Below are 22644 nucleotides of genomic sequence, written 5' to 3'. Positions count from 1 at the left end.
GGGTTGCTATGGCATGGGAGGGGGTGGGGGCTGCCTTCTCCCTTCCGAACCCACACCTTGGAGCTGGGTGGGGAGAACACGACTGGTTACTACAGGAGCTTCCAGCCCCAGTGCCACCCTCCGTGGTCCCCACTGTGTGCCTGGTGCCCTTCAGGACGGTGCCATCTCACCTGGGATGTGCTTGCGGTTGGGAAAGCTCTGCCGTCCTCCACCAGTGCACAGGGGCTGTGGTGGTGTTCTTGGGTGCTCTGCACCCTGCATGGCAATGTCCACCCGCTGGCATTTCCACCAAACCCAGCAAGAACTGCTCCATGTGAAGGTGTGTGACGGTGGTGCTGCTGGGGCAGGAACCACGCTCTCCCAACTGAAAGTGGCCGTGAAACATCTCTAGGAGCTGTTTTGCTCCCCAAGTGAAGGGGTTGCTCTGCACCCTGCAGCTCCATGGGGTGAGGTGGGACATCACAGCAGGCATGGGCTCTGTCCCACTGCAGACCTACCCCAGGATATAGGGTGACAGACAAGGGAATGAGGGGCTGAAGCTGCCCTGGGAGCAGTGGAGGAGGCTACAGGCTGGTGGCAAAGCCTTGAGCAGAACACAAGAACCCTGCTGCCTGTTCTGGTGCCCTCTGGGCTAAAGCCCAGGTGTGTTTAAGCAATGCCTCATCCTTTATCACTGTCTCACAGCTTCCTCTAAGAGGATTGCTGTGGTAGGTGTAATATACTTAAGGGATTGTTAGTAACGATGGTGTTTTGGCAGCATACCGCGAGCACTGGCTGCTGTCATGGTCCGTTTGGACCTTAGGGGTTTACAGGACAATATACTCTGTCAAACTTCATTTTATGAGCGTATTAGGAGGGAAAACAAAGGACTCAATCCCGCTTGTACAGCCCAGGTAAATGGAAGAGGTCACTAATTCATCACTTACTTAGGGGAAGAGAGGGAAGAGCTGTACTGCTGTTGGCACCAGAGCTGCTTGCCCACCTGTATTTGTCCAGCCATGGCCTCCTTCACCCCTCCCTGCCAGTGCCCAGCACCCAACACTGCAGAGATGTCTCCTCACACATCCCTCTGCTCACCCCCACATATGCACATGACCCTTCCAAAGCAGGGGGGGGAGCTGTCCTCGCAGGCTCCCCAGGGTCTTCTGGCAAGGGCCCTACCGCTCTCAGAGCACCCATAGTGTCTGGGGCCCCAACACAAAAAGGACATGGAGCTGTTGGAGCGAGTCCAGAGGAGGCCACAAAGATTCTCCAAGGGCTGGAGCACCTCTGCTATGGAGACAGGCTGAGAGAGCTGGGCTTGTTCAGCCTGGAGAAGAGAAGCCTCAAGGGAGACCTTAGAGCAGCTTCCAGTGCCTAAAGGGGCCGACAAGAAAGCTGGAGAGGGGCTTTGGACAAGGGCCTGTAGGGACAGGACAAGGGGGAATGGCTTTAACCTGACAGAGGGGAGATTGAGATGAGATCTTAGGCAGAAGTTGTTCCCTGTGAGGGTGGTGAGGCCCTGGCCCAGGTTGCCCAGAGAAGCTGTGGCTGCCCCATCCCTGGCAGTGTTCAAGGCCAGGTTGGATGGAGCTTGGAGCAACATGGTCCAGTGGAAGGTGTCCCTGCCTGTGGCAGAGGGTTGGGACTGGCTGAGCTTTAAGGTCCCTTCCAACCCAAACCATTCTGTGATTCTATGATTCAATGCTATGGTGATGGAGGTGTGAGGAGCTCAGACAGAGCAGGTGGGACTGTCGTGAGCAGGGTGAGCACAGCATGGTGGGGTGTGGACAGGATGGGGCTGACTTGTGCAGTCGTCAAAGCTGTGGTGTCCAGGACATGTTTCTGCAGGATGATACAGTGTGTGCTCTGGGAGCGCTGGGATGGCTGTGAGGGACGTGGTGGCTTCTCACCGACTTCTGGTTTGGACACAGAGAGAAATTCTAGGAGGGAAAGCACAGGGCCCCGATGTGTGGAAGGGGCCAAGGAAGGTGGAATCCTGAAGGGCTTGCAGGGGGAGAGGGTTAATGCCAGGGAAGTCCGGGAGATGCCCATGCCACAGCTCAAGGGTAGCCCTTTGCTCAGGGCCCCTGTTTGCACCTCAGGCCCCCCCTCTGCCCCCAGCCTGGGGCTCTGAGGAGTCTCCCTACCCCGGGGGTCCTGCTGGGGGACAAACGGAGCCCTGGTGTCCCTCCTCGCCTCCCTTCTCCCCCCTAGGATGGGCAAGAGGAAACTCTCTGGGCAGCTCCCCGCGGTGCAACCAGCAGATGATGGAGAGCAGTGACAGGGACCCTTCCTCTGGGGTCCTGGGGTGGAGGTGGCTTCCTCCCTCCTGCTGTCCTGCCCTGGGGGAAGGCAAGGCTGTGCCTGGTCTGCCCCATGTAGCTGAAGGACCAGGCTGCTGCCCAGGGAATGGGACCTGGGGAAAGGCAGCAGGAAAAGAGGCTGTGACTGGGAAGCAGTGGGGCAGGTGGCGGGGAGAAGCAACCAGCGATGAGCCCTTTCCCCGCTAGCAGGAGACCCTGGCAGAGAACGTGGAAGTGAAAGCTGGTTTTTATTGACTGATTAAAACAGTGGTACCCTAAAAACACTCCCAAGATCTCCTCAGTTACTCACTGAGGGTCTCGCACCCCTGAAGCTGAGAAGGGCAGCTTTTCAACAGCTGAATGTTGAGGTGAGCTGAGAAAGGAGCCCTTCCCTAACATCCACGGCAAGAAAGGCTCCAGCCGCAACACATATCAATCCAAACAGAATGAACTGAGCGTCAGGAGGCCCACAGGGAGCTCACACTGTGCCAGGGAGCCTGGCTCCCTGTGAGCCCCTAGGCATGTTCCAGCCACCACCACCTCTGGGGTGGTAACCTTGGGGAGATGGATGCTTCAGAGAGGGAAGGTCAGTGCCTGCCCCTTGCACAGCCTCAGGGCTCTCTGTGGGGCCTTGGTGGCTGCTGGGGTACAATGCCTGGTGTTGCCCATGGTGGGATGGAGCCCTGCACCTGGGGTCAGTGAATTGCAGAGCTATGAGTGGAGCAGGGACTGTGGGGGCAGCGGGGACAGGCAGTGGGGATGCTGTGTGCTTTCCCCATGCTGTCCCAGATCCCTGCTTCATCCTTGTCTCTGAATGCTCCTCCAGTGGGCCTTTTGGGAGCAATCCCACAGCTCCAGCTTGCTCTCCCCTCCCCTTTACCCAGGAGGGCACCAGCCATGGCCCCAGTGGGCAAAGGGCTCCAAGACTTGCAGCCCCAGATCCTCGCAGGAACAGCTGGGCACCTCTGCCAGCCCCAGTGTGGGATGCGTGGCCTTGGGATTGATGCCATCCTCCAGCCCCATTCCTCTGGGACTAAAGCTGTGAATGGGACCCACAGAGGAGGAATGCAAAGGAGGAGGCCCAGCAGCAGCAGGGAGGAGATGTCCCCCGAAGCTGCCGAGAGGCTGCAGGGTGGAGGAGGACATGCAGTTGGGGACGGTTGTGCCACAGGGCTGGGAACATGGAGGAGGCTCCCATGCTTCATGCTCCCAGCAGCTTCTTGACCATGTAGCCTGGCATGCTGTAGAGGAAGAGGGCGACCATGACAAGGAGCAACAGGGCCAGCACGATTTTGATGATGAGCCACTTGTAGCGTGTGCAGATGAGGTATTTGATGGACTTGAGTGGGTTCAGGAACCAGATGAAGGATGTGTCTGGGCGGCTGCAGGGGAAACAAACAACTCATCATTAATGCCATTGCCATGGAGAAGGAATGCATGGCCAGCAGTGCAACAGTGGACATAGTAGGCAAGCCTTGGGCATGCCTGCAGAGAGTAAAAAGAGCCCAGACAGGAGGATGAGGAGGATGGACAAGGGGAATCAGTACAAGACGTGCCAGGTGGAGTAATGCAGGTTTGTGAGGGAGCATGAGGATTCCAGTTGAAGCTGCGATCTGGTGGTGAGGACTGGATGGGAGGAAGAAGTGGTGGGAGATCACAGAAAGGGGATGAAGCCAACAAGAGAGGCAGAGCAGGAACAGAGCAAGGAAAAGCAGCAAGTCAGTGAATGGTAGGCACCAGCAGAGATGGCTCTGCCCATGACCCTCATTCCTACATCCTCCAGGGCTGGCTCCCACCCCACAGCACCCCATGTCTCCTGGGGAGTGGGGTTTTCCTCTTACTTGGGTTTCTCCAGTGGATCAGGCTCATTTCGGGCCAGCCCAGCGGGGGATTTCTCTGCCTCCTCTGCTGTCAGAAGGTGCAGCTCAGCCTCGACTTTCCCCTGCAGGGAGCAGAAAGTTGTGCTGAGACCTAGGAAATGCACCCCACCTCAGTCCCCAGGGTGGCAGAGGGGACCTGAGGGATGCAAAATGCCTCCGTTTCCCCCATACTTACAGTGACCTCCAGCTCATCATTCTCATCTCTGGCCACAAATGGCCACCAGCCCTTTACCCGCTTCTGCTTGAAGATGGAGATCATGGGCAGCTCCGCCTCGTTGGTCACCATCTCCAGGCTGCACTGTTTTGATGTCTTGGCTCCCCGGGGGAAGCGGTTCAGGTCCAGCTCGATGGCCCCTGGCAGGAGAAAGGGGAGCACAGATGTTGGCACCCACAAAATGTGGAGTCTTGGCTGGAGGTGGGCTGGACAGCATCTTCTCTGGAGAAGAGAAGGCTCCGCGGAGACCTTAGAGCAGCTTCCAGTGCCTAACAGGGCCAACAAGAAAGCTGGAGGGGGACTTTTGACAAGGGCCTGTAGGGACAGGACAAGGGGGAATGGCTTTAACCTGACAGAGGGAAGATTGAGATGAGATCTGAGGAAGGTGTCCCTGCCCATGGCAGCAGAGACCAGGGCTCTCATCCTGCATGCTCTTACCAGCGTAATCTAAAGGGGTTTGTAGGAAGTTGAGGATGTTGTGGACTTGAGGAACAGAGATGTCCTTCCAGGTTCTGTTCCTGCATAGGCTGTGTCCCATCCCACACTGCTCTTTACTTGTCCAGCCATGGGCTCCTTGCTGGCTGCCCCATTGCCCCAGCTCAGTGGACCGTCACTTACCAAGAAAATCATCGGCTGAGAAGTGATCAGCATCCCAGACCTGCAGAGTGAGGCGAGCTGGGATCTTGTACTCGGTCTCATCCCAGGAGAACATGGACTCCTTCTTGGAGATGACAATCTTCTCCTCTGCCATCAGATAGTCAAAAGGGAAGATATAGCGCCAGTTGAAGTTGCCTTCACCAGTGAGTGAGTGGTAATGGACATCTGTGTCTTGCTTGTCCTCCTGTTGACCCTTCAGCCACCTGTGGGGCCAGAGGGATAGCAGACATTATAGGAGGGAGGAGTGGGCACAGGACCATCCTGTCTGTGCAACCAGGATGCCTCCAGGACAGACTGGAAGGACCTAAAAGTGTGAGCAATGGGCTGGTGCTGCTCCAGCATCTCCAAAGGGCAGGATGAGCATAGGGGCAGGAGTTTTGTTTCAGGCTGGTGGGTGACTTATGGGGTGTTTAACAGACTGGTGAAAAATCACGCCATAGTCACCCACCAGCCTGAAATGCTGATCCATTGATATGAGGTCCTGCAAAGAATTTGGCTATGGAGGTGTGGGTCCCCTCATCTATGTACAGGTAAGTTTTTGAAGTGGCTTTCCCCAGCTGCTGGGTGAGAATGAAGCGGAGATGAGAACTAACCACTGTCTGGCTCCACACGCTGGAATTGAAGGTTGTAGGGCTGAAATGCCAAGTAAGAGCATCAAGGCAAGGTCAAAAAGTGGAAGACAGGCAGGCATGAACAAGCAGCGAGGCCTTGGCCATTAACCCCTGACATAGATGTCAGACATCTTCTTTCCTACCAGGAAAGCATCATCCAAAACCACCTTGTTGGTGTTCCAGACAATAACCTGCAGCTGAGAGCTGGGCAGCAAGGCCAGACACACACAGGGGGTCGTGCAGCCAAGAGGTGGAGAGGCAAGAGCCCAACAAAGAGGACAACAGCAGCATTGGCACTATCTGACCTTGAACCATAGTCCATGTTGTACCTTCCTTCCCGTCCCAAAACCCCCCTGGGGACCCCAGTGAGCAGCAGCACCCATGCCAGGGAAAAGCAGAGGAGGTGACACTGGCATACCAATGCTGTACCTACCCCCGGACAAAAATGTCACTGGATTTCTCGCCAGTGAAGTAGTCATCGTCCTCCAGGATGACCTCATCTGTGTTCCACACTATCACTCTGAGCTCGTATCTGGCAGGAGGAAGGGAGACAAGGAGGTGAGGCACAGGGGAAGGGGCAGGAGGGAATGGGGAGACACTGCCAGTGTGCAGAGGAGATGGATTAAACTCCCAGGATAATAACCAGTCATAACCCTGCTTGAAACAGGCTGTCCACCTGCAACCCTCTCATCAGCTCATAAAATTGTAGAATAGTTTGGGTTGGAAGGGACCTTCAAAGGTCATCTGGTCCAACCCCCCTGCAATGAGCAGGGACATCCTCAATTAGATCAGGTTGCCCAGAACCACATCCAGCCTGGCCTTTAATGTCACCAGGGATGGTGCATTCACCACCATGCTGGGCAACCTGTGCCAGTATCTTACCACCCTCATCGTAAAAAAAATGTTTCCTCTCACCCAGCCTGAATCTCCCCTCTTAATTTAAAACCATCACCCCTCATCCTGTCGGAACAGGCCCTGCCAAAAAGTCTCTCTCCATCTTTCTTATATGCCCCTTTTAAGAACTGAAAAGCTGCTCTGAGGTCTTCCTAGAGCCTTCTCTTCTCCAGGCTGAACAACCCCAACTCTCATTCTAGGAACATCTCAGCTGCAGCTCATGGGGAAGTCATCTCTCTATGACTTGGGATCTCTGGAAATCCCAGCGTGGTCAAGGGACGCAGGCAGAGGGCTGGGCTGAGCCATGGAGCAGCAGAGGAGAGGGGGAGAAACAGGGCTCCATCCCCAGCCTCCAGCTTTCCGTGGGGTTGGTTGCCTGGGAGGCTCCTTACTTCTTTGGTTTCCTGGGAGAAATATCAATGGCAGGGCCGGGTGCTGGCATGTCCATGGGGAACATGTCCACCCACATCTCCAGGCGGCCCTGCAAGGTTGGAGAGGTGCAGTCAGCTCCCTTGTCCCCCGCAATGTGCAGTCCCTCCCTCCCTTGCCCTTCAACATCAGTCTCGCCATGCCAGATGTGCTGCAGCACTGAACCCTGCCAGATGTTGAGCAGGGCAGCATTCCCCCATGCCATGAGTCCTTTCCCCCTGCCTGCAGAAGTGTCTCATGGCATGGTGTGGTGCTGAGGTGCATAGGATGAAGGGACTTGGGGGCATGAAAAGGATGCAGGCTGGAGCAGGGGAGGCACTGATTTAGTCTGCTATAGTCAACAAGTAAGGGCTGTTGATGCCCAAGTGCCACTCTTTGCAGGATGCCTCCCCTGCCTCTGCTGCCCACAACAAGGTGGGTTATGGCTGGTCTGCTGAGCTGAGCATCTCTGCTCCCTGCTCAGAGGAGCTCTGCAGCATGGGGTGCCTCCACCTCTGCTCTGGATCTTTGAGGACCTGCTCGATGCCTGGCTTGTCAGGGTTCAGCAGCGGACGTGTCTCCACGTGCTCGGGGACCAGCTTGCAGCCTGCCCATGGGATGTCCTCCCAGTGGCGCAGCACAGCCAGGGCCAGGTGCTCATCCGTCTGCTTCTTCTGACCTATGTGGGCAAAGGGAGGGATGAGATGGGCAGAGACACCAGGGACAGAGAGGAGCCTGTTCCTCTACCCCTACCTACTCCACAGATGCAGCACTGCCTATTAGCTACTCTCCATTTCCTTCCATACAGTTTGTCCTACAGCTGACACCTCTTAAGTCCTCTCCTTCTCTTCTCTCTTCATTTACAGAAGGTCCAGATCCCCTGATAGTCTACCTTTTCCCAGGCTTAACAAGCTCCACATCTGTCTCCTCCCTTCTGCACCCCTCCTGGCCTGCTTTCATCTTTCTTGGGCACATCTGAGTGTGTTGGGACACAACTACTGTTTGGGAATGTAGTTACATGGAGAACAGATTCCTAAACCCTGGAAAGGACAGGGCGGGCTCTTGTCATGGCTCTTTGGGCATACGCTGCCAGAAGGATGTTTTCAAAGTCAGTGCCATGGACACTTATGAGTGATTCTAAGAGCAACCCACTGGTCTGGGTGGTCTATAAGACTCTGTGTAACTGGTCTCATACTGAAAGGTCCATTTAAGGTGGTGGATGGAAAGTGACCACAGTGCTGCTTTGGGGGGATGGGACCACTATTTCTGTCTCCAACCCTGGATGATGAGGGGACACCCCAAACTCCTGCTTCCCTCCACAACCTTCATCCCATGTGGCAGATACCATTTTCATCCTCAATCTCCGTGGGGCCAGTAAAGACCCTGTTGGCAACTTTTACTCTTCCTCCTGGCCCATAGTGCGGCCCATCCACTTTGCCATCTTTGCATAGCTTGGACAGGATCTGGGAGGGCTTCATGGGGTCACGCCAGGTGTTGTAACCATGTCTGCGAATAGGAGGGCAAGGTCAGTGAAGCAGCAGTGAAATTTGGAGGAAAAAAGCCATTTTCTTCCCCTCTGTCAGCAAAACAAATGCTGCTGCCATGGAGGACCCAGGATTCACAGGGAAAGGATCTGAGGCAGCAAATGTGAAACTTCAGAGCAGACTAAGTACCTCTATGCCACCACTCTATGCTTTGCTAACAGCCTTCCACCCCAGCCCCTTTACTCTGAGCACCCCACTTGACTCCTGATGCTCAGCACTGCTCCTTTGTCCCTGCTGCTATTTCAGCTCTGTCCTCACCCCTCTGCCCATTCCTACCAGTGCTCCTCAGTTCCTTTCTCCCTGTCCTGCGCTCCTTACAACCCACTCCACTGCTACCCTGCTGTGCTGGTCACAGATCCTGTCTTAAGGGTGAGGATACAGCACAGACTCCTCTATTAGCAGGCAGTAAAGGAGGGAGATTCCTGCAGGAGGTCTAGGCTTGGCATGGAAGATGAGGCAGGCATGGGTGCAGGCAGCAGGTTGGGCAGAGAAAGCGTTGCTCGTACATGGAGTAAGTGTGTGAGACTCCACAAGTAGCTCGGTGCTTGCTGTAGTAGCGGTTCTCCAGGTCGATCTTGGTCTCTCCAATGAGGTCGTCAGTCCCCACCAGGTCCCAGTCATACACAGCCACTGTTAGCATGGACTCCATGGGGAAGGTGGCCTCAATGTCAAAGGATCTAGGCCAGGGGAAAGAGAAAAGCTCTTGAAGGGTTTGGCTGCTACTCAAGACAGACATATGGGTGAGGTGGGTCTGCTCCAGTCTATGGACAGTGTTTAATTTTCATCTACTGCTGCAGGACATTCAAGGTAGGGGCTTTAAATCTCTGTATGGTTTGTTTCACATCCAGCAGCTCTAGACAGAAGGTAGCACAGGTTGGTTGCTTGACCTGAATGTCTTGATAGCCCTGAAACTGAGTTTATGCATCCCTGGAGAGCCAGGCCATACTGTCATGATTCCTAAAGCACACTTAACCTTAATCATAGAATCATAGAAGGGTTTGGGTGAGAAGGAGTCTTAGAGCTCATCCAGTTCCAACCACCTCCCACAGGCAGGGACACCTTCCACTAGACCAGGTTGCTCCAAGCCCCTTCCAGCCTGGCCTTGAACACTGCCAGGGATGGGGCAGCTGCAGCTTCTCTGAGCAACCTGTGCCAGGGCCTCAGCAACCTCACAGGGAAGAACTTCTGCCTAAGATCTCATCTCAGTCTCCCCTCTGTCAGGTTAAAGCCATTCCCCCTTGTCCTGTCCCTACAGGCTCTTGCACAAAGTCCCTCTCCATATTTCTTGCATGTTTATCAGATACGTACATCTCTTAAAAACCCTTTACTATACACAGCTGGCTGAAATGAGGATGCCTATGCTGCTTGCAAGGGAAGTTCTGTGTGGTGAGTCCCATCTATTGAGCTCAAGCAGCTGTGTGTATGACAACTAGGGTGCAGGTCCAAGGACTAGCAAGGTTGGCTCAGGCTTGGCCCACCACTTCCAGGTACAGACAGGTAACAGGGCTTGGGCAACTCACTTTCCAAAGACAGGGTTCAACTGCTTGGAGATGTAGTTCTCCTTGTCTTTGATGTCCGTCTTCCCCAGCTTGATGGCAATGTAGGGGTCAGCTTTCCCATTGATGTCAGCCGGATGGAGGTCTGTGGCCTGTAGAGAACAGATGAGATATATCAGTGCCACCTGCTATAGTGAACAGTTCAGGGATGGCTTCATTCTCCATCCTTGAGATCATCTGGCCTTGCCTGGACATAGGCATTCAGCTATGCACTTTGGGCCCCCTAACTAGAGTGTCTTGGTTTAAACTGGGGATAAATCCTGCCTTGTGTTAATACCTGTCCCAGTTTGGGCAGTGGTTTGGGGCTGGCTGTGTCTCCTCAGAGAGACATAACCCCATCTTCACTGGCATCTCTTTCATCAGCAGAAAGAAACAGGCTCCTCTAAACAAATACCCAGAGCAACAACCTGATCAAAATATCAAGAAGGCTGTTCCCTTCCCCTCTTGTTTTCTCCATACTAGGGCCAAGGGCTTCTGGCTTCTCTCCATAAAGGAGATAAGTATCCTCAAACTCTCCAGTCCTGACCTCCATTATGGCACACAACAGCAGATGCCTGTGCTAGGACACATTCAGCCCATCCTGGTAATTTTTGGTGACCAGATTGGTGTCTACTGTTGCAGTGTCAGTCTGGTGGTGATCTACAAGAGAATCATTGCCCCAGTGGACAATGGGATGCTGCATTAGATGGAGAATCAGGCTGGTGGGAAACGTAGCCAAAAGTAGGTTCCATTTGTAAAACACCGGAACAAGGTGCAGCCTAAGAGCTTCCAGCAGGACTGAGATCCCTTTCAAGTGCCTGGCTACAGTACCTCACACACATGCTTCAGGTGACAAGGATGACTAATATAGGGGTCAGGAAAAGACTTTTCCCAGAGCACGCTCCATATATAGAGATGTGCGTTAGCTGGGTCAGATCAATAGCCACACAGCATGTGTTCAAGGAGGTGCTATGCTCTTCCACCAGATGTACTAGACCCTGCTCCCATTGCTCTGCAGCAAAGCATCACAGGTGTTGTGGCTATGGAAGGAACCAGCATCTCACAGTCTGAGCTGATCCAAATTATTCACTTGAGTTAAGCACTAGGACAGACATTCTGGTCCATCCTACACACCAGAAGAGAGGTCTCTGGATCCTGCATGAACTTGAATGCGTCTTGCTCCCAGTGCTTGGAGCACACAGCTATTGAGACACCACACAAGTCCCTGTCAGTGAGCTGCTTCAGGCCTCATGCTGCATCCTGGGCCCTGATGCACTGAGAGCTAAAACCAACATCCCTACAGCTTTGGGACCATCTCCTGGAACTGAGTGCAGGGTTACGCCTTGCCACACCACACTGTTATACTCACCCGCACAACATAGACTCGGACCAGCACATTGATAGGGTCGTTGCTGGGGATCCCCTGGAACATGCCGAAGCTGGGGTCATATCCTGCCTCCTTGGTGATATCATCTGGGAGAGGCATTTTGTAGACACATATGGAGCCCTGGTGTGAGGCAACACACAGCCCAATGAGAGTCCTGCTGCCTAGGGGCTCAGGGTAAGCAGACCCATCCCCACCCACTCTTCCTGAGGACCCAGACAATATCCTTGTTTCTAGCCACATGTTGGAGCAGACAGACCAGACCTGGAAAATTCCTCCACCTCACAAGCACCTCTTCAGGGGTTGCAACCATGAGAAGAGAAATTGGACAGAGGAAAGGAGGCCCGCAGAGGAATCAGGCTAGCAAGGTGCTTGTGGGAACCCAGCAGCCAAACTCACTTTGAACCTCCCCACGATCCGCTCCTCTTCTGTTGCATTGTCATCGTTGTCCCCGATCTTCCCACGGAGCAGGTTGAAGGTATGCAGCCAGTCCTCAAAGTTATCAAACTCCGTTTCCAGCTCTTTGTTGAAGACCTGTGATGACAGAAGGTTAAAGGAGGGGAAAGATATGGTATCTGCCCACGTCAAAGCAGAGGGAACTTCTGCTCCCAGTGTCCAATTCTCTAGGAGGTGAAAGGATCTCCAGGGTCATTGGGTTGGATCTTGATGCCAGAAGCATCAAAATAACATACAAGAGGGAAGCCGAGTGGTCCCCTCCTCTGTGCAAGACCCAGGCTTAACATTCTTCTGAACACCAGAATCACAGACTGCGTTAATCCTAATAAACACCATAGGCCAGATGAACCAGACTGTACCAGAGCCCATCCTTGCCCTTTGTCCTGGCTGGGCCCGCCATAGTCAGGCTGGAAAACTCTCCTCTCTAGCCAGGGCACATCCAAGCTGCTCCAAGGATGATCCTGTCCCAGGGCAACCCCTTTTCTGTAAAGCTTGTTATCTCTGACTCCTTCAAACTGTGGAGAGAAGCTGGCAGTCCCTAGGCACATCTCACCAAGGGTTAGGTAACCCATAGATAGCCAAGGTGCCTCATGCAGGGTTGACCCATCCTGCTCTGATTTCCAGGTGGCTGGACTGCCATCCTGCTAGAATTCCAGCCTGGCACTGAGCAGTCAAGGCCTTCTCCTTCCCTGCTGATACACATACCTTCAGTTCATCAATCCTAGGCTTGTTTTTCTTCTCAGGAAGCTCAGGGGCTGACTGTTGCTTCTTTTTCTTATCGTCTTTGGGTGCCTTGGACTTCTCTTTGTTCTTTGCCTGAGCCTTGGAGCCTTTCATGGGAGAGTCATCAAGTTTGATTTCTGAGTCCGAGGGGAAGCAGCAGGGTGGGAGCAGATGGAAATGAGGGTGAGGAGGGGTGGAGGAGACAGGGATGGGGGACTTTGATCAAAGTCCTTCAGACAGGAGGAGCATGAAAGCTGACAGCTGCTACTGCCTGCAACTCCCATCCAGCCCTTTCCTGTCTTCCCTTGACTCTGGCCACTGCTGCCCAGGTCACAGCATCTCTAGGATGGTCTCTGTGCAGAAGTCATTTGGAGGACTATAAAACAACGACACAGTGCTAGCCTCTGGCTGGCTTGAACAGCAGTGAGAAGACGTGATCCTGCCCACTGCACCTCCTTTTTGCCCTTGTAATGGAGACTTTGCGTGCTGTATGCAGTCTAGAGAATAAACCCCCAGCCTGGGTATCAACTACACTGGGAACAGACTGTCCTGCAAGGTACATTCAAATAAAACGTCTCCCACGCCCTCTACAATCCCTGTCCCTCACTGCCCCTGCCAGCTTTCATGTCTGCTGGGCAATGCAGATGGGGACAGACAGATGACAAATGACTTCATGTGGAAGAGGAAAGGAGGAAGGAAGGAATGGGAGTGCCAAGGGGAAATGGATCCTTCTCAGAATGCAGAAAGAAAACAACAGGGGACAGCAGACACCCCCCAGGAGCCCTGCCATGACAGCAAGCCCAGAAGAGCTGCTCAGAGTAGTCTTCCAACAGAAACCAGGCTCTGTATTAAAATCAGCTCATGGATTTTGTAGTGCCCAGGCATGACAGCAATGTGGGGACAGCAACCCATGGGGACATGGAATGTATGGAGAGTATGGGTGAAAGTCCCCAGGGAAACCCCTCAAAGCCCCACTGGTGGGACTTGCAAGGAGCCCTCAGGATGCAAATAGACAGTCACCCTTGACCAACACATCCCAGCTCACCAGTATTCTTGGCCCACAACACTTGTAGTACAAAACTTGTCTCACCAATTTTAAGACATCTGCAGCACCCCATCTGAGCTACAGACCCCTGACTTCCTTCAGAGAAAAATGCATTTTAGGCATAATTCATCTTATCGTAACACAGTATTGACAATAGGTCACAGAACTTTCCCTAAAAGTGTGTATTTTTCTTCACTGCCTGTGCTAGAACAGCAGACAAAGAGGCCTCTATGTGCAGGTAAAAGTAGTCAGAACAGAAGAATCGCAGACCTTCTGTCTGGCTGAATATTCCCACAAAACTGGAGCAAAATAAAAAAAAACCAAAGTACTTTAAGCCTTCTGCAAAACGAGGATGGAAAACCCCATGAAGGTGAGTTAGAAGTATCTATTACTTGGTGTGATCAACAGACTTCAGGAGCACAATCTTATAGCTACCACATCTGCTTGGCAAAAGCAACAGGGGATATACAACACACTTTGAGCATCTGCTTTGGCAGAAAAGCAGCAGCAGGCTCTGAAAGGGATGCTCAAGCACCAGAAGGAGCCCTGGTCCTACCTTTCCCTGCCATGCTCCCTCTCTTGTTCCCGACCTGCTTACCCTCTGCCATCTCCATTTCTTCCTTCTCCTCTGCTTCTGCTGCAGCGGCCTCCTGCTGCCGGAGTTGCTGGGGGAGAAACAAAGAGGACAGGGAGTGGGTGCTTGTGCTGGGGTCTCTGTGGTTGCTGGGAATACCTAACTTGGGGTTCAAGGCCAGGTTGGACGGGGCTTGGAGCAAACTGGTCTAGTGGAAGGTGTCCCTGCCAGTGGTAGGGTGTGGGAACTGAATGAGCTTTAAGGTGCCTTCCAACCAAAACCATTCTGTGATTCTATGAATCCTGCTCAGCTCTGCCAATTGTTAAAAATACTCTTGCTGACAGTCAGGCAGGGTTAGCAAGGAAAGTAGCAGAGCCCTAAACCTTTGGAAGCAGCTGGAAATAGGTGAGACCTCAACAGGCAGGGAACAGCATTTTCCCCTTCCCCCCTACAGACATCATCCTCTGCTCTGCACTCACCTCTTTCATAGTCTCAATTGAAGCAAAATACTTGGACCACCAGTCCAACATGCTGTCATCCGGCTCCTCCTCTTCTACTTCCTCTCCTCCCCCTCCTCCTCCTTTCTTCTTCTTTTTCTTTCTCTCTTTCTCTTCCTCAGACTTCAGGGGCAAGGGAAGCGAAGACAGAGAAGAACGGGGATCAGGTGCAAGCAAAATATCTCTTAAACGGCAAAGGTAGTGGGTGAGGCACCTGAGAAGCCAAACCCTCCATGCTGGGTTGCCTCATTAGCACTTTCCCCCTTTACAGCCACAGACACAAAGGCACAACGCAGCAAAGCAAAATGCCCAAGGCTCCAGAAGGACACAGTGTCAGAGTCCTGATACATCCCCTCCTTTCCATCATCCCTTCCATCCATTCATTCCCCAGGCTACAGCTCCTGAATCTTACATGGTCACAGTCCTCCCTGTGCCCCCCAAGTACCCTGAGTCTACTCAGTGGTGCAATAAACCCTTCTGCAGTGGTATCAGGTTGTTTTGGGAATAACCAGCACCTCTCCCACAGGGTGCTGCCTGTCCCTGGGGCAGCTGGGTTGAGAAGTGCTGCCCAAAAGAGCTTCTCAGTGAACAGGAACCAGGCCACTGCCATATCTGTTAGTGAGATAATGCTGCTCTGTCTGTGCCTTGGGTGAAAGGGTGCTGGTCGCTGCCTGTCTTTTGATGGGTGAGTATGCATGATCCATTGAAAGCTGCACAGAAGGGTTGGATAGGGATTGCAGAGGGTTGGGAGCAGGGATGCGGAGCAGATCACTTACCACATCTAACTTCACCACTGCATCGGAGTTCTGCCGCCCGGGGTGGAAGGGAATAGGGAGAGGGAAAGCCAGTTAGCAGCAGAGCCTCAGCCAAATACAAATACACACTGGCACACGCATGTTATGAATCACAGACAGCTCCCCAAGCATGAAGGAACCAAGCACCTTGAATGAAGAGCCCTGGCTGGGAAAGCTCTGCATGCAGGGCAGATGTCCGTGACGATGGACCAAACCCACCTGCATATGGGAGACATCTCACATCTCTGTCACTGCTAAGACAGAACAACCAAACCAGACAGTGAGGGATCGGGTCTGGGAAGACACTTTGGCCTTCAGCGTGGCTAACAGCTCTCTGTGCTCTTGGAGCTTTTCTTGTCCACCTAGGAATGCCTGCAAGCTACTGTGGTAGATTTCAAGAAGCATGTGGGCACTGGGGTGCTCCAGACACACTCATGCGCGCATGTCCTGTTGCATGAAGCTGTGTGAGCACAGGTACCCGATACAGCTGATACAGGGATTCTACATATAGTTGCATATGTGAAAGGGCCTTCACAGGGTGTGTATGTATCTGTACATGTGTGCTTGTGATGCTTTGTATGGGACATGGCCTTTCCGTAAATGCATAGATGTGAGAGGCCATGGGTATTTGGAGCTCACAACATGCCTGCAGGCACACACGGGTTGGGTGTTCACCTTGCTGCAAGGGGCCTCCTGCAAAAAGAAATCTGCTTCTTGTTGTGAGGAAGCTCTGGAGCCCAGGGGTATGAGAAGGGGTTGGAGTTCCTGTTCTGGGCAAGCAAATAGGCACAGGCACATTCAGCGTGGGAACAAAGCCTGATGCCTCTCAGACACATTGACTGTCCAATGCACACTGTGCCAAATTTTCTGGGTAAGCAAGCACAAAAGGTCTAAAGAGCTTTGGCTGCCTCAGACTGACTCGGTGTGCCTGGATCAGCTCGATACCGTGTGCCTCTGCTGTGTTCTGTGTGGCTCGGACTAGCTGCAGAGCGGTTGCGCGGTAACACCACACTGACCACCCATGAACGGGCATTTCAAGGAATTGAATGGGTATTTCAAAGAGCTGATGTAGCCATCTGAATTCTTGAAACTACTGCAGGAGAGGAAAAAGGGAAATCTATGTGAGCCTGAGAGACTGTGCAGTGCTTTGAAAGGGCAGCGTTGCTACAGACAGGGAATTTCTGATGGGTCGCTTGTGTCTGCATTGGTCACAGACAGGGACAGGGCTGTGCTCACGGGTGCTCATTCCTCTCTGACTATTTATGAAGGAAAACATAAAGATGTCTAATTTGCACAGCCCAAGACAGTTCTTCTCTGGGCATCAAGCTCCAGCTAATTTCAACCAGGACAGAAAGAGGCAATTTGTAGGACTATGACCCAAGGCCCTTCATTCCAGGCATCAGCCCAACCCCATGTACAGCAGGACAAGGTGGCCTCTGCTTGGGTGGAATCAGTCAGAGATCAGCAATTCAGTGCGGAAAGAAATGCTAAAGCGCTGCTGACATGCAGATACTCACAGCTTCCAGCTTCACCATTGTCTCCATCTTCTTGATAGGAACCTCAGGTTCCATATTGACAACAATCTCCCCTGTGGGGCGAGAGCGATGGGCCCTGTTGGTCATTGCCAGATAGCCGTTGAGGTGTTTAGCTGGACAGAGGACAGAGAAAGAGAAAGAAGAGAGAAGGAAGTGTAGAGGAGAAACTGAGAGTTTAGGTGAGATCATATAGGACTCATGCAGGAGTGATGTGTGATCAGAGAAGAGCAGCAGTGGAAATAAGCACAGACCCTTACAGCATGACTGAAAAACCCCTTCCATAACAAAGGAAAGCAAATCCTGAGAAAGGATTGGGGTTTTTCCACCTGCACCAGTGTCCAGAGGAGAAGAGACGGAGAAGAAGATTGATTGCCCCAAAACTATCAGCTGGTGTAGACACAACCACAGGTCCAGACCTCTGTCTGGAACCCAGGATGGGCCCTGGCAAACCTTCACAGACCTCCTGTCTCTGTCCATCCAAGGGTGCCTCCACTTCCAGTAAGGACTAGGAGGAGATCAGCAATCCCTGTGGCTCACCAAGGCCTTTGCTGTGCTGGGTGCAGGGAAAGGGGCCTTGCTGTGGATGTGGATGGATGGGGTGGTGGCTGGAATTGAGAGGGTGGTAGCTTTCTAGTCTTTGCTCAAACAGCAGCAGTATGGCAAATTCCCCTCCCAGTCTTGAAGAATATTTGGGGAGTCTAGAGTCATGAAGCTGCGGAGATGTCAGTGGTGAACCAACCTTTCTTGTCTTACACGTTTGCAGTTACTGCAGTGAGACCCACAGATGAAAAAATCAAAGGGATGGCCTAACACCCTGTGGCTTCTCACCCCCTTGACCCAGACCCAGAATCACTGCTTGCTTAACCAACAAGCGTAGTCCTTACAACCCTCTACCCATCTCCCTCTTTGCCATGCACAATGCCCCAGTGACCCATACCAGCCAGGTCCCCCTGGCCCAAGCCTGGTACCTGTCATATTCCAGTGCTGGGCTTTCTTATCTGGTGGGCGGTAGATGAACTTCCGTAGGGAGCTGACAGCATGGGACCCCACCAGGGTGTAACGGCCGAAAGCCCGGCAGTCCACCACGCGGATGTTGAGCGGAGGGTGGAGCAGCTCGTTCTCCGGGAGGTCCTGGGAAGCAAAGGTGTGCTGCTTATCAGGGGATGGCAAGGGGCTGTGGGATGCCTGCTTCGGTGGTTGGAACTAAAACAGGGATCATGCTGGAGGAAGCTAGAGCAGCTCCAGCAAAGCACAGAGTCATCAAATCACAGAATGGTTTGGGTTGGAAGGGATCTTAAAGCTCATCCAGTTCCAACCCCCTGCCATGGGCAGGGACACCTTCCACTAGACCAGGTTGCTACAAGCTCCACCCAACCTGGCCTTGAACACTGCCAGGGATGGGGCAGCCACAGCTTTCCTGGGCACCCTGTGCCAGGGCCTCACCACTCTCACAGGGAACAACTTCTGCCTAAGATCTCATCTAAATCTGCCCTTTGCCAGTTTGAAGCCATTCCTTCCTGTTCTGTCCCTACAGGTACTTGTCAAAAGCCCCTCTCCAGCTTTCTTGTCAGCCTCTTTAGGCACTGGGAGCTGCTGTAAGGTCTCCCCAGAGCCTTCTCTTCTCCAGACTGAACAAGCCCAGCTCTCTCAGCCTGTCTCCATAGCAGAGGTGCTCCAGCCCTTGGAGCATTTTTGTGGGTCACTCCAACAGCTCCACATCTTTCTTAAGTTTGGGCTCCAGAGCTGGATGCAGGACTGCAGAGAGGTACTCATGAGAGTGGAGCAGAGGGGGAGAATCCCCTCCCTGGACCTGCTGGTCACACTGCTGGTGATGCAGTCCAGAACACGGTTGATTTCTGGGTTGCAAGCTTGTGAGGCTGCATGCTTTGGAGCCCTCAGAGAAAGGCCACAGCAACTTGGATGGTGCTCTTGTCATCCATTGCTGTAGGGAAACTGAAGCAAGGGGCTAGGACCCATGGTTTCAGATCTAAAAAATCTGGGCTTCAGCTGGGAGCTCAGAGGGAAGAGGAAACACTCACCACTTCGAACCACTTGACCAAAGTGCTGAAGTTGGGGTTTTTCTTGTAGTTCTGGATGAGGGCTGATTGGACTCCCTTCCCAGCACACTCAATGTCCACACGGGGCCGGTCCACCTGGGCCAGGTTCACTCTCTTCAGATCCCTGAGCCCCCAAAACAAGACCTAGGGAAGGAGGAGGAGAATAAAGAACATAAATATGAGATGGAGTGCCTCATGGATGGAGCGAGATAGAGTCAAAGAAGTTGGTTCTCTGTATCCGCCAGGAGCAGTGCCGCTACAGTTAATGTCACTGCCTGGGCAGCGGTGGACCCCTGAGGTATCTTCTCCTCCACCACGTGGCACAAGGCTGCAGCAGGGTCCCTCTCTGCCACCCCACATCTGATCTATAACAGCCTAAGAATTCCAGCCTGCTGCCCTCAACATTCCCTTTTCTTCCTTTCTAGTCTTTTTCTGGAACTCCTTAACTCAGCACCAGCCCAGCCCTGTCCATCCACGGTGGCTCATGATTCAGGACTGGCATCTGGTGCAGCCAGTACAGACAGATCCTTGCAATGCAGACATCTGGTCTTAGTGCCCAGCTAATTATCAGAGCTTCAAAGATTCCTCCTGTCCTTCCAACACCAGTGGGTGGGCTCTCCTGCCCCATGCAATGCTGAACATTGACATTTGGTGCTCCAAGGCAATTACCTCCACTCTGTATTTACTCAGCACTGGCCGAATCCCCAGTGGCACTGGCAGGATGGGGCCCCGGTCCATGTCCATGGGGCCGTCAATCGGGGGCAGGTCTGACTTGCCCCCAGGGCCAATCTGGAAGAGATGCAGCATGGATTAGGATTTGTTCCTTTGAGCTGGTGCTCAGCTGCCTGGAAGCTGCTTTTTTGGCAGTCCCTGGTCTCGTGCATTGGGTCTGTCCTGTCTCAGAGGGTTCAAAAGCAGCAAAATGTTGCTGAGCATTCAGCTGACCCCACAGTCCAGGGACTTTGGGAAAAAGTATATATGTGAGTGGAAGGTGCTGGGCAGTGCTGTGCTTCCTCACAGGACAGACCCAGCAGCAAAGCAAACTTAGCCCACCAACATATCCGAGCCCCAGGGCTGTTCCTTTTCTTCCTGCAAGGAGTTGCATCTGGCTGGACTGGGTGCAAACCGATGCAGAAATGGTCCGAGAGCTTAGCCCAGAGCAGGTTTCGGGTCCTGTTTCCAAACCCAGGGCAGATCAAATATCCTGTATGAGCCATTCCCCTCTCACTGGGTTAGTTGCTGTGCTAAACCCTTTTGGCTTTTCTAGGATGTATGAACTCATTGCTCTTTGCAGCAACTAAGATATACATGGATGGGTTAAAGCCCTGTTCCCTTGCAACCCTCCACCCCATCCTTTCCCTCCCTTGGTGTGGGGTGGCCTTGGCAGCAGGTACCTGGAGCAGCTCGAAGGCAGCCAGCAGGTCGCCCGCAGTGGAGTTGCCCCGGTAGATCTGGTAGTACTCCAGCTGCGGGGGGAAGCGTGGGGGGCAGTACTGCTCGTCTGACATCTTCACCACCGGCTTGGCAAAGGTGCGGCCCATGAAGTCAGCTTTGCCCTGTGGAGGTGAAGAGAGCACTGGGGTTTGCTGACCTAAGTCATGACCATGAGGTCTCTCCAGTTAGCCCCGCAGCTCTCCCCATCGTGGTCAGGACAGGACCAGCCCACTGCACCTGGGACACCAAAGCTCGGTGACTGCTTTCGCTCCTGGCTTCTTCAAACAAGGTGGAGGAGGTGGCTGAGGCTCAGCATGGAGGCCAGGGCTGAGCCACTTTTCTAAAGGAAAAGACTCTTGCAATGTCTCCTTGCCCCCACCCTCGCAAAAGCTCTTGCTTCACACTCCGAAAATAAGATGTCATTGCACTGAATCTGAGATCTAATGAGCAGCAGAGGCTGCTTGTGCCATGGGAGATTTGGGGGGGAAACATCTTCCAAGGGTCAGGAGAAAAGCTGCTTCTCACACCCTCTGCACTACCTGGCTTGCCTCTGAATCACCTAAACCCATAAGCATTTTCCTTTGTTACGATTCCTCTTACCACTGTGTCCTGGTCATAGATCTCAATGACAATTATGGGAGGGTCATCCCGCATCTCGTGAGCTTCTCCATACAGCTCCACATTGTCGAAGACCAGCAGCTGGTCCCAGGTCGGGCAAAGGGTCTCATTGAGAACCTGGAAAAATAAGACAGAATTATTGCTCCAGGCAGGGTCTAAGGCTCCATGCAAAGGCAGCAGACTGAGCGCTGGTCTGAGTTGCCCAGCAGCACTAATGGGCTGCTGCATGGTTGTTTTAGACTAGTTAGGTATGGGGTATCTCCCAAGGGGAAAATCCCAACAGCAGGCAAGCAGACGTGAATCACTGCCAATGTCCACCAGGCCTGCTAAAGTTTGGCAGCCCTCAGCCCGGGGAGGGAAGACACAAAAACCACTTCAACATGCTCCAGTTTCTCCTAACCAGACAAGTGAATCCCCCCGCCCCGGGATGTGGGAGAGCTGTGCGCTGAAGTGGGAGGACATGTTGTTGTCGTGAGACAGCCTAATCCTTGATTTACTGGCAGTCATGAGACCTGTGGCAGGGGAGCAGGATGAAGAGCTGATGGAGCATGCAACACCAAAGCCCAGCTCTCCAGGTCAGGAGATGGTGTTTACCTCGGTGCATTGGCTCTGGGAGATGAAGAAGACTCTTGCAAAGGGGTCTGAAAGGCCACTGCTGTCAGCTGCAAATAAACTCCGGGCTTGGTACATGTGGGCTCGCAGCTGGAAAACCTGCTTCTCTGCAAAAGAGAGGGTAAGACAGCTTGATATGCATCGCTGGAGCCCAGCTGTGGGGCTCAGCCTGCAGAGCAAGGTCTCAGGGCCTTGCTTTTTGCTCAGAGCCAGCACCGATGAAGGATATAGCCTCAAAACATGAGTCCTGAATGGGCACGGGGACTTCCTCAGCATCCCGCTTGGCATGTACAGGATGACAGCTATGAACAGGGTAGGGAAGAGGGTGCATGATTCCCACACCCCAGCTCCCCATGGGGGCAATGGGAGACCTCAGACTGGAACAACTGGAATGATTTCCCCCTTAGCTCCTGGGAGCCCTAGGTCTAAGGAGTGTCTAGCCAGGCTCCCTCTGGCCCTCTCCATGTCCTGTCTCCAGACCAATAACCAATACAGGAAGGAAGTTCTTACTGGTGTAAAGGAGGCTGATGGGTGGGAAGGACGGCAGGTTTTGGCCTCTGGCAGTCTTCTTCTCCTCAAATCCACAGGGCAGGCCACTCAAGAAGTCTTTGCGCTGTTTGTTGAGGCCCAGCCACAAGTATATCTCCATCTTGGCCTGAACTGTCCACCCAGCAGGTCCAAATCCCCTCTTCCCAGGTAGCTGGGCACAAAGGACAGAAGAGTTTACATGGATATAGGGAAGGTTTTAGAGATGGACAGACCACTTTCTGCAGCATTCAGTTTCTTCTGGTGCATTGCTTTTACCACTGTCCCTTCGAAACAGGGACCCAGCCCTCATCATTTTTAGATCATGATGCTACCTTGCCTCATGCATTATTTTCTTCCCA

At 53.2% G+C, this 22644-nt stretch overlaps 1 protein-coding gene across 15 annotated transcripts in view; it reads right to left on the bottom strand.

Annotated features, from left to right (window-relative positions):
• Positions 1 to 2514: 2514 nt before the first annotated feature.
• OTOF (otoferlin) overlaps positions 2515 to 22644 on the bottom strand; it is a 98169-nt gene continuing 78039 nt past the window's right edge. For 3 of the 15 annotated variants that reach the window (XM_062622586.1, XM_062622587.1, XM_062622591.1), the window contains 24 exons: positions 22268 to 22457; positions 21740 to 21864; positions 21128 to 21262; positions 20488 to 20649; positions 19763 to 19882; positions 19076 to 19237; positions 18005 to 18167; positions 17019 to 17149; positions 15484 to 15513; positions 14690 to 14830; positions 14193 to 14301; positions 12574 to 12698; positions 11812 to 11946; positions 11398 to 11535; positions 10014 to 10141; positions 9000 to 9170; positions 8295 to 8455; positions 7486 to 7628; positions 6934 to 7022; positions 6081 to 6179; positions 4998 to 5239; positions 4341 to 4519; positions 4127 to 4227; positions 2515 to 3667 (listed from right to left, as the gene is read on the bottom strand). In XM_062622586.1, the coding sequence (XP_062478570.1) occupies positions 3487 to 3667; positions 4127 to 4227; positions 4341 to 4519; positions 4998 to 5239; positions 6081 to 6179; positions 6934 to 7022; positions 7486 to 7628; positions 8295 to 8455; positions 9000 to 9170; positions 10014 to 10141; positions 11398 to 11535; positions 11812 to 11946; positions 12574 to 12698; positions 14193 to 14301; positions 14690 to 14830; positions 15484 to 15513; positions 17019 to 17149; positions 18005 to 18167; positions 19076 to 19237; positions 19763 to 19882; positions 20488 to 20649; positions 21128 to 21262; positions 21740 to 21864; positions 22268 to 22457 (3360 nt within the window). In that variant the 3' untranslated portion in view covers positions 2515 to 3486. Of the gene's footprint in view, positions 3668 to 4126; positions 4228 to 4340; positions 4520 to 4997; positions 5240 to 6080; positions 6180 to 6933; positions 7023 to 7485; positions 7629 to 8294; positions 8456 to 8999; positions 9171 to 10013; positions 10142 to 11397; positions 11536 to 11811; positions 11947 to 12573; positions 12729 to 14192; positions 14302 to 14689; positions 14831 to 15483; positions 15514 to 17018; positions 17150 to 18004; positions 18168 to 19075; positions 19238 to 19762; positions 19883 to 20487; positions 20650 to 21127; positions 21263 to 21739; positions 21865 to 22267; positions 22458 to 22644 lie in introns of all 15 variants that reach the window. The other 12 variants (XM_062622588.1, XM_062622589.1, XM_062622594.1 and 9 more) reach the window with 6 other exon arrangements.

The sequence above is a fragment of the Pezoporus occidentalis genome, unplaced genomic scaffold (genome assembly GCF_034315485.1).
Source record: "Pezoporus occidentalis ecotype Australia unplaced genomic scaffold, CSIRO_AGI_Poc_V1 ctg244, whole genome shotgun sequence".
Classification (NCBI taxonomy): domain Eukaryota; kingdom Metazoa; phylum Chordata; class Aves; order Psittaciformes; family Psittacidae; genus Pezoporus; species Pezoporus occidentalis.
The sequence above is the reverse complement of the archived record's forward strand: the minus strand, read 5'-3'. Positions and strand labels throughout refer to the sequence as shown.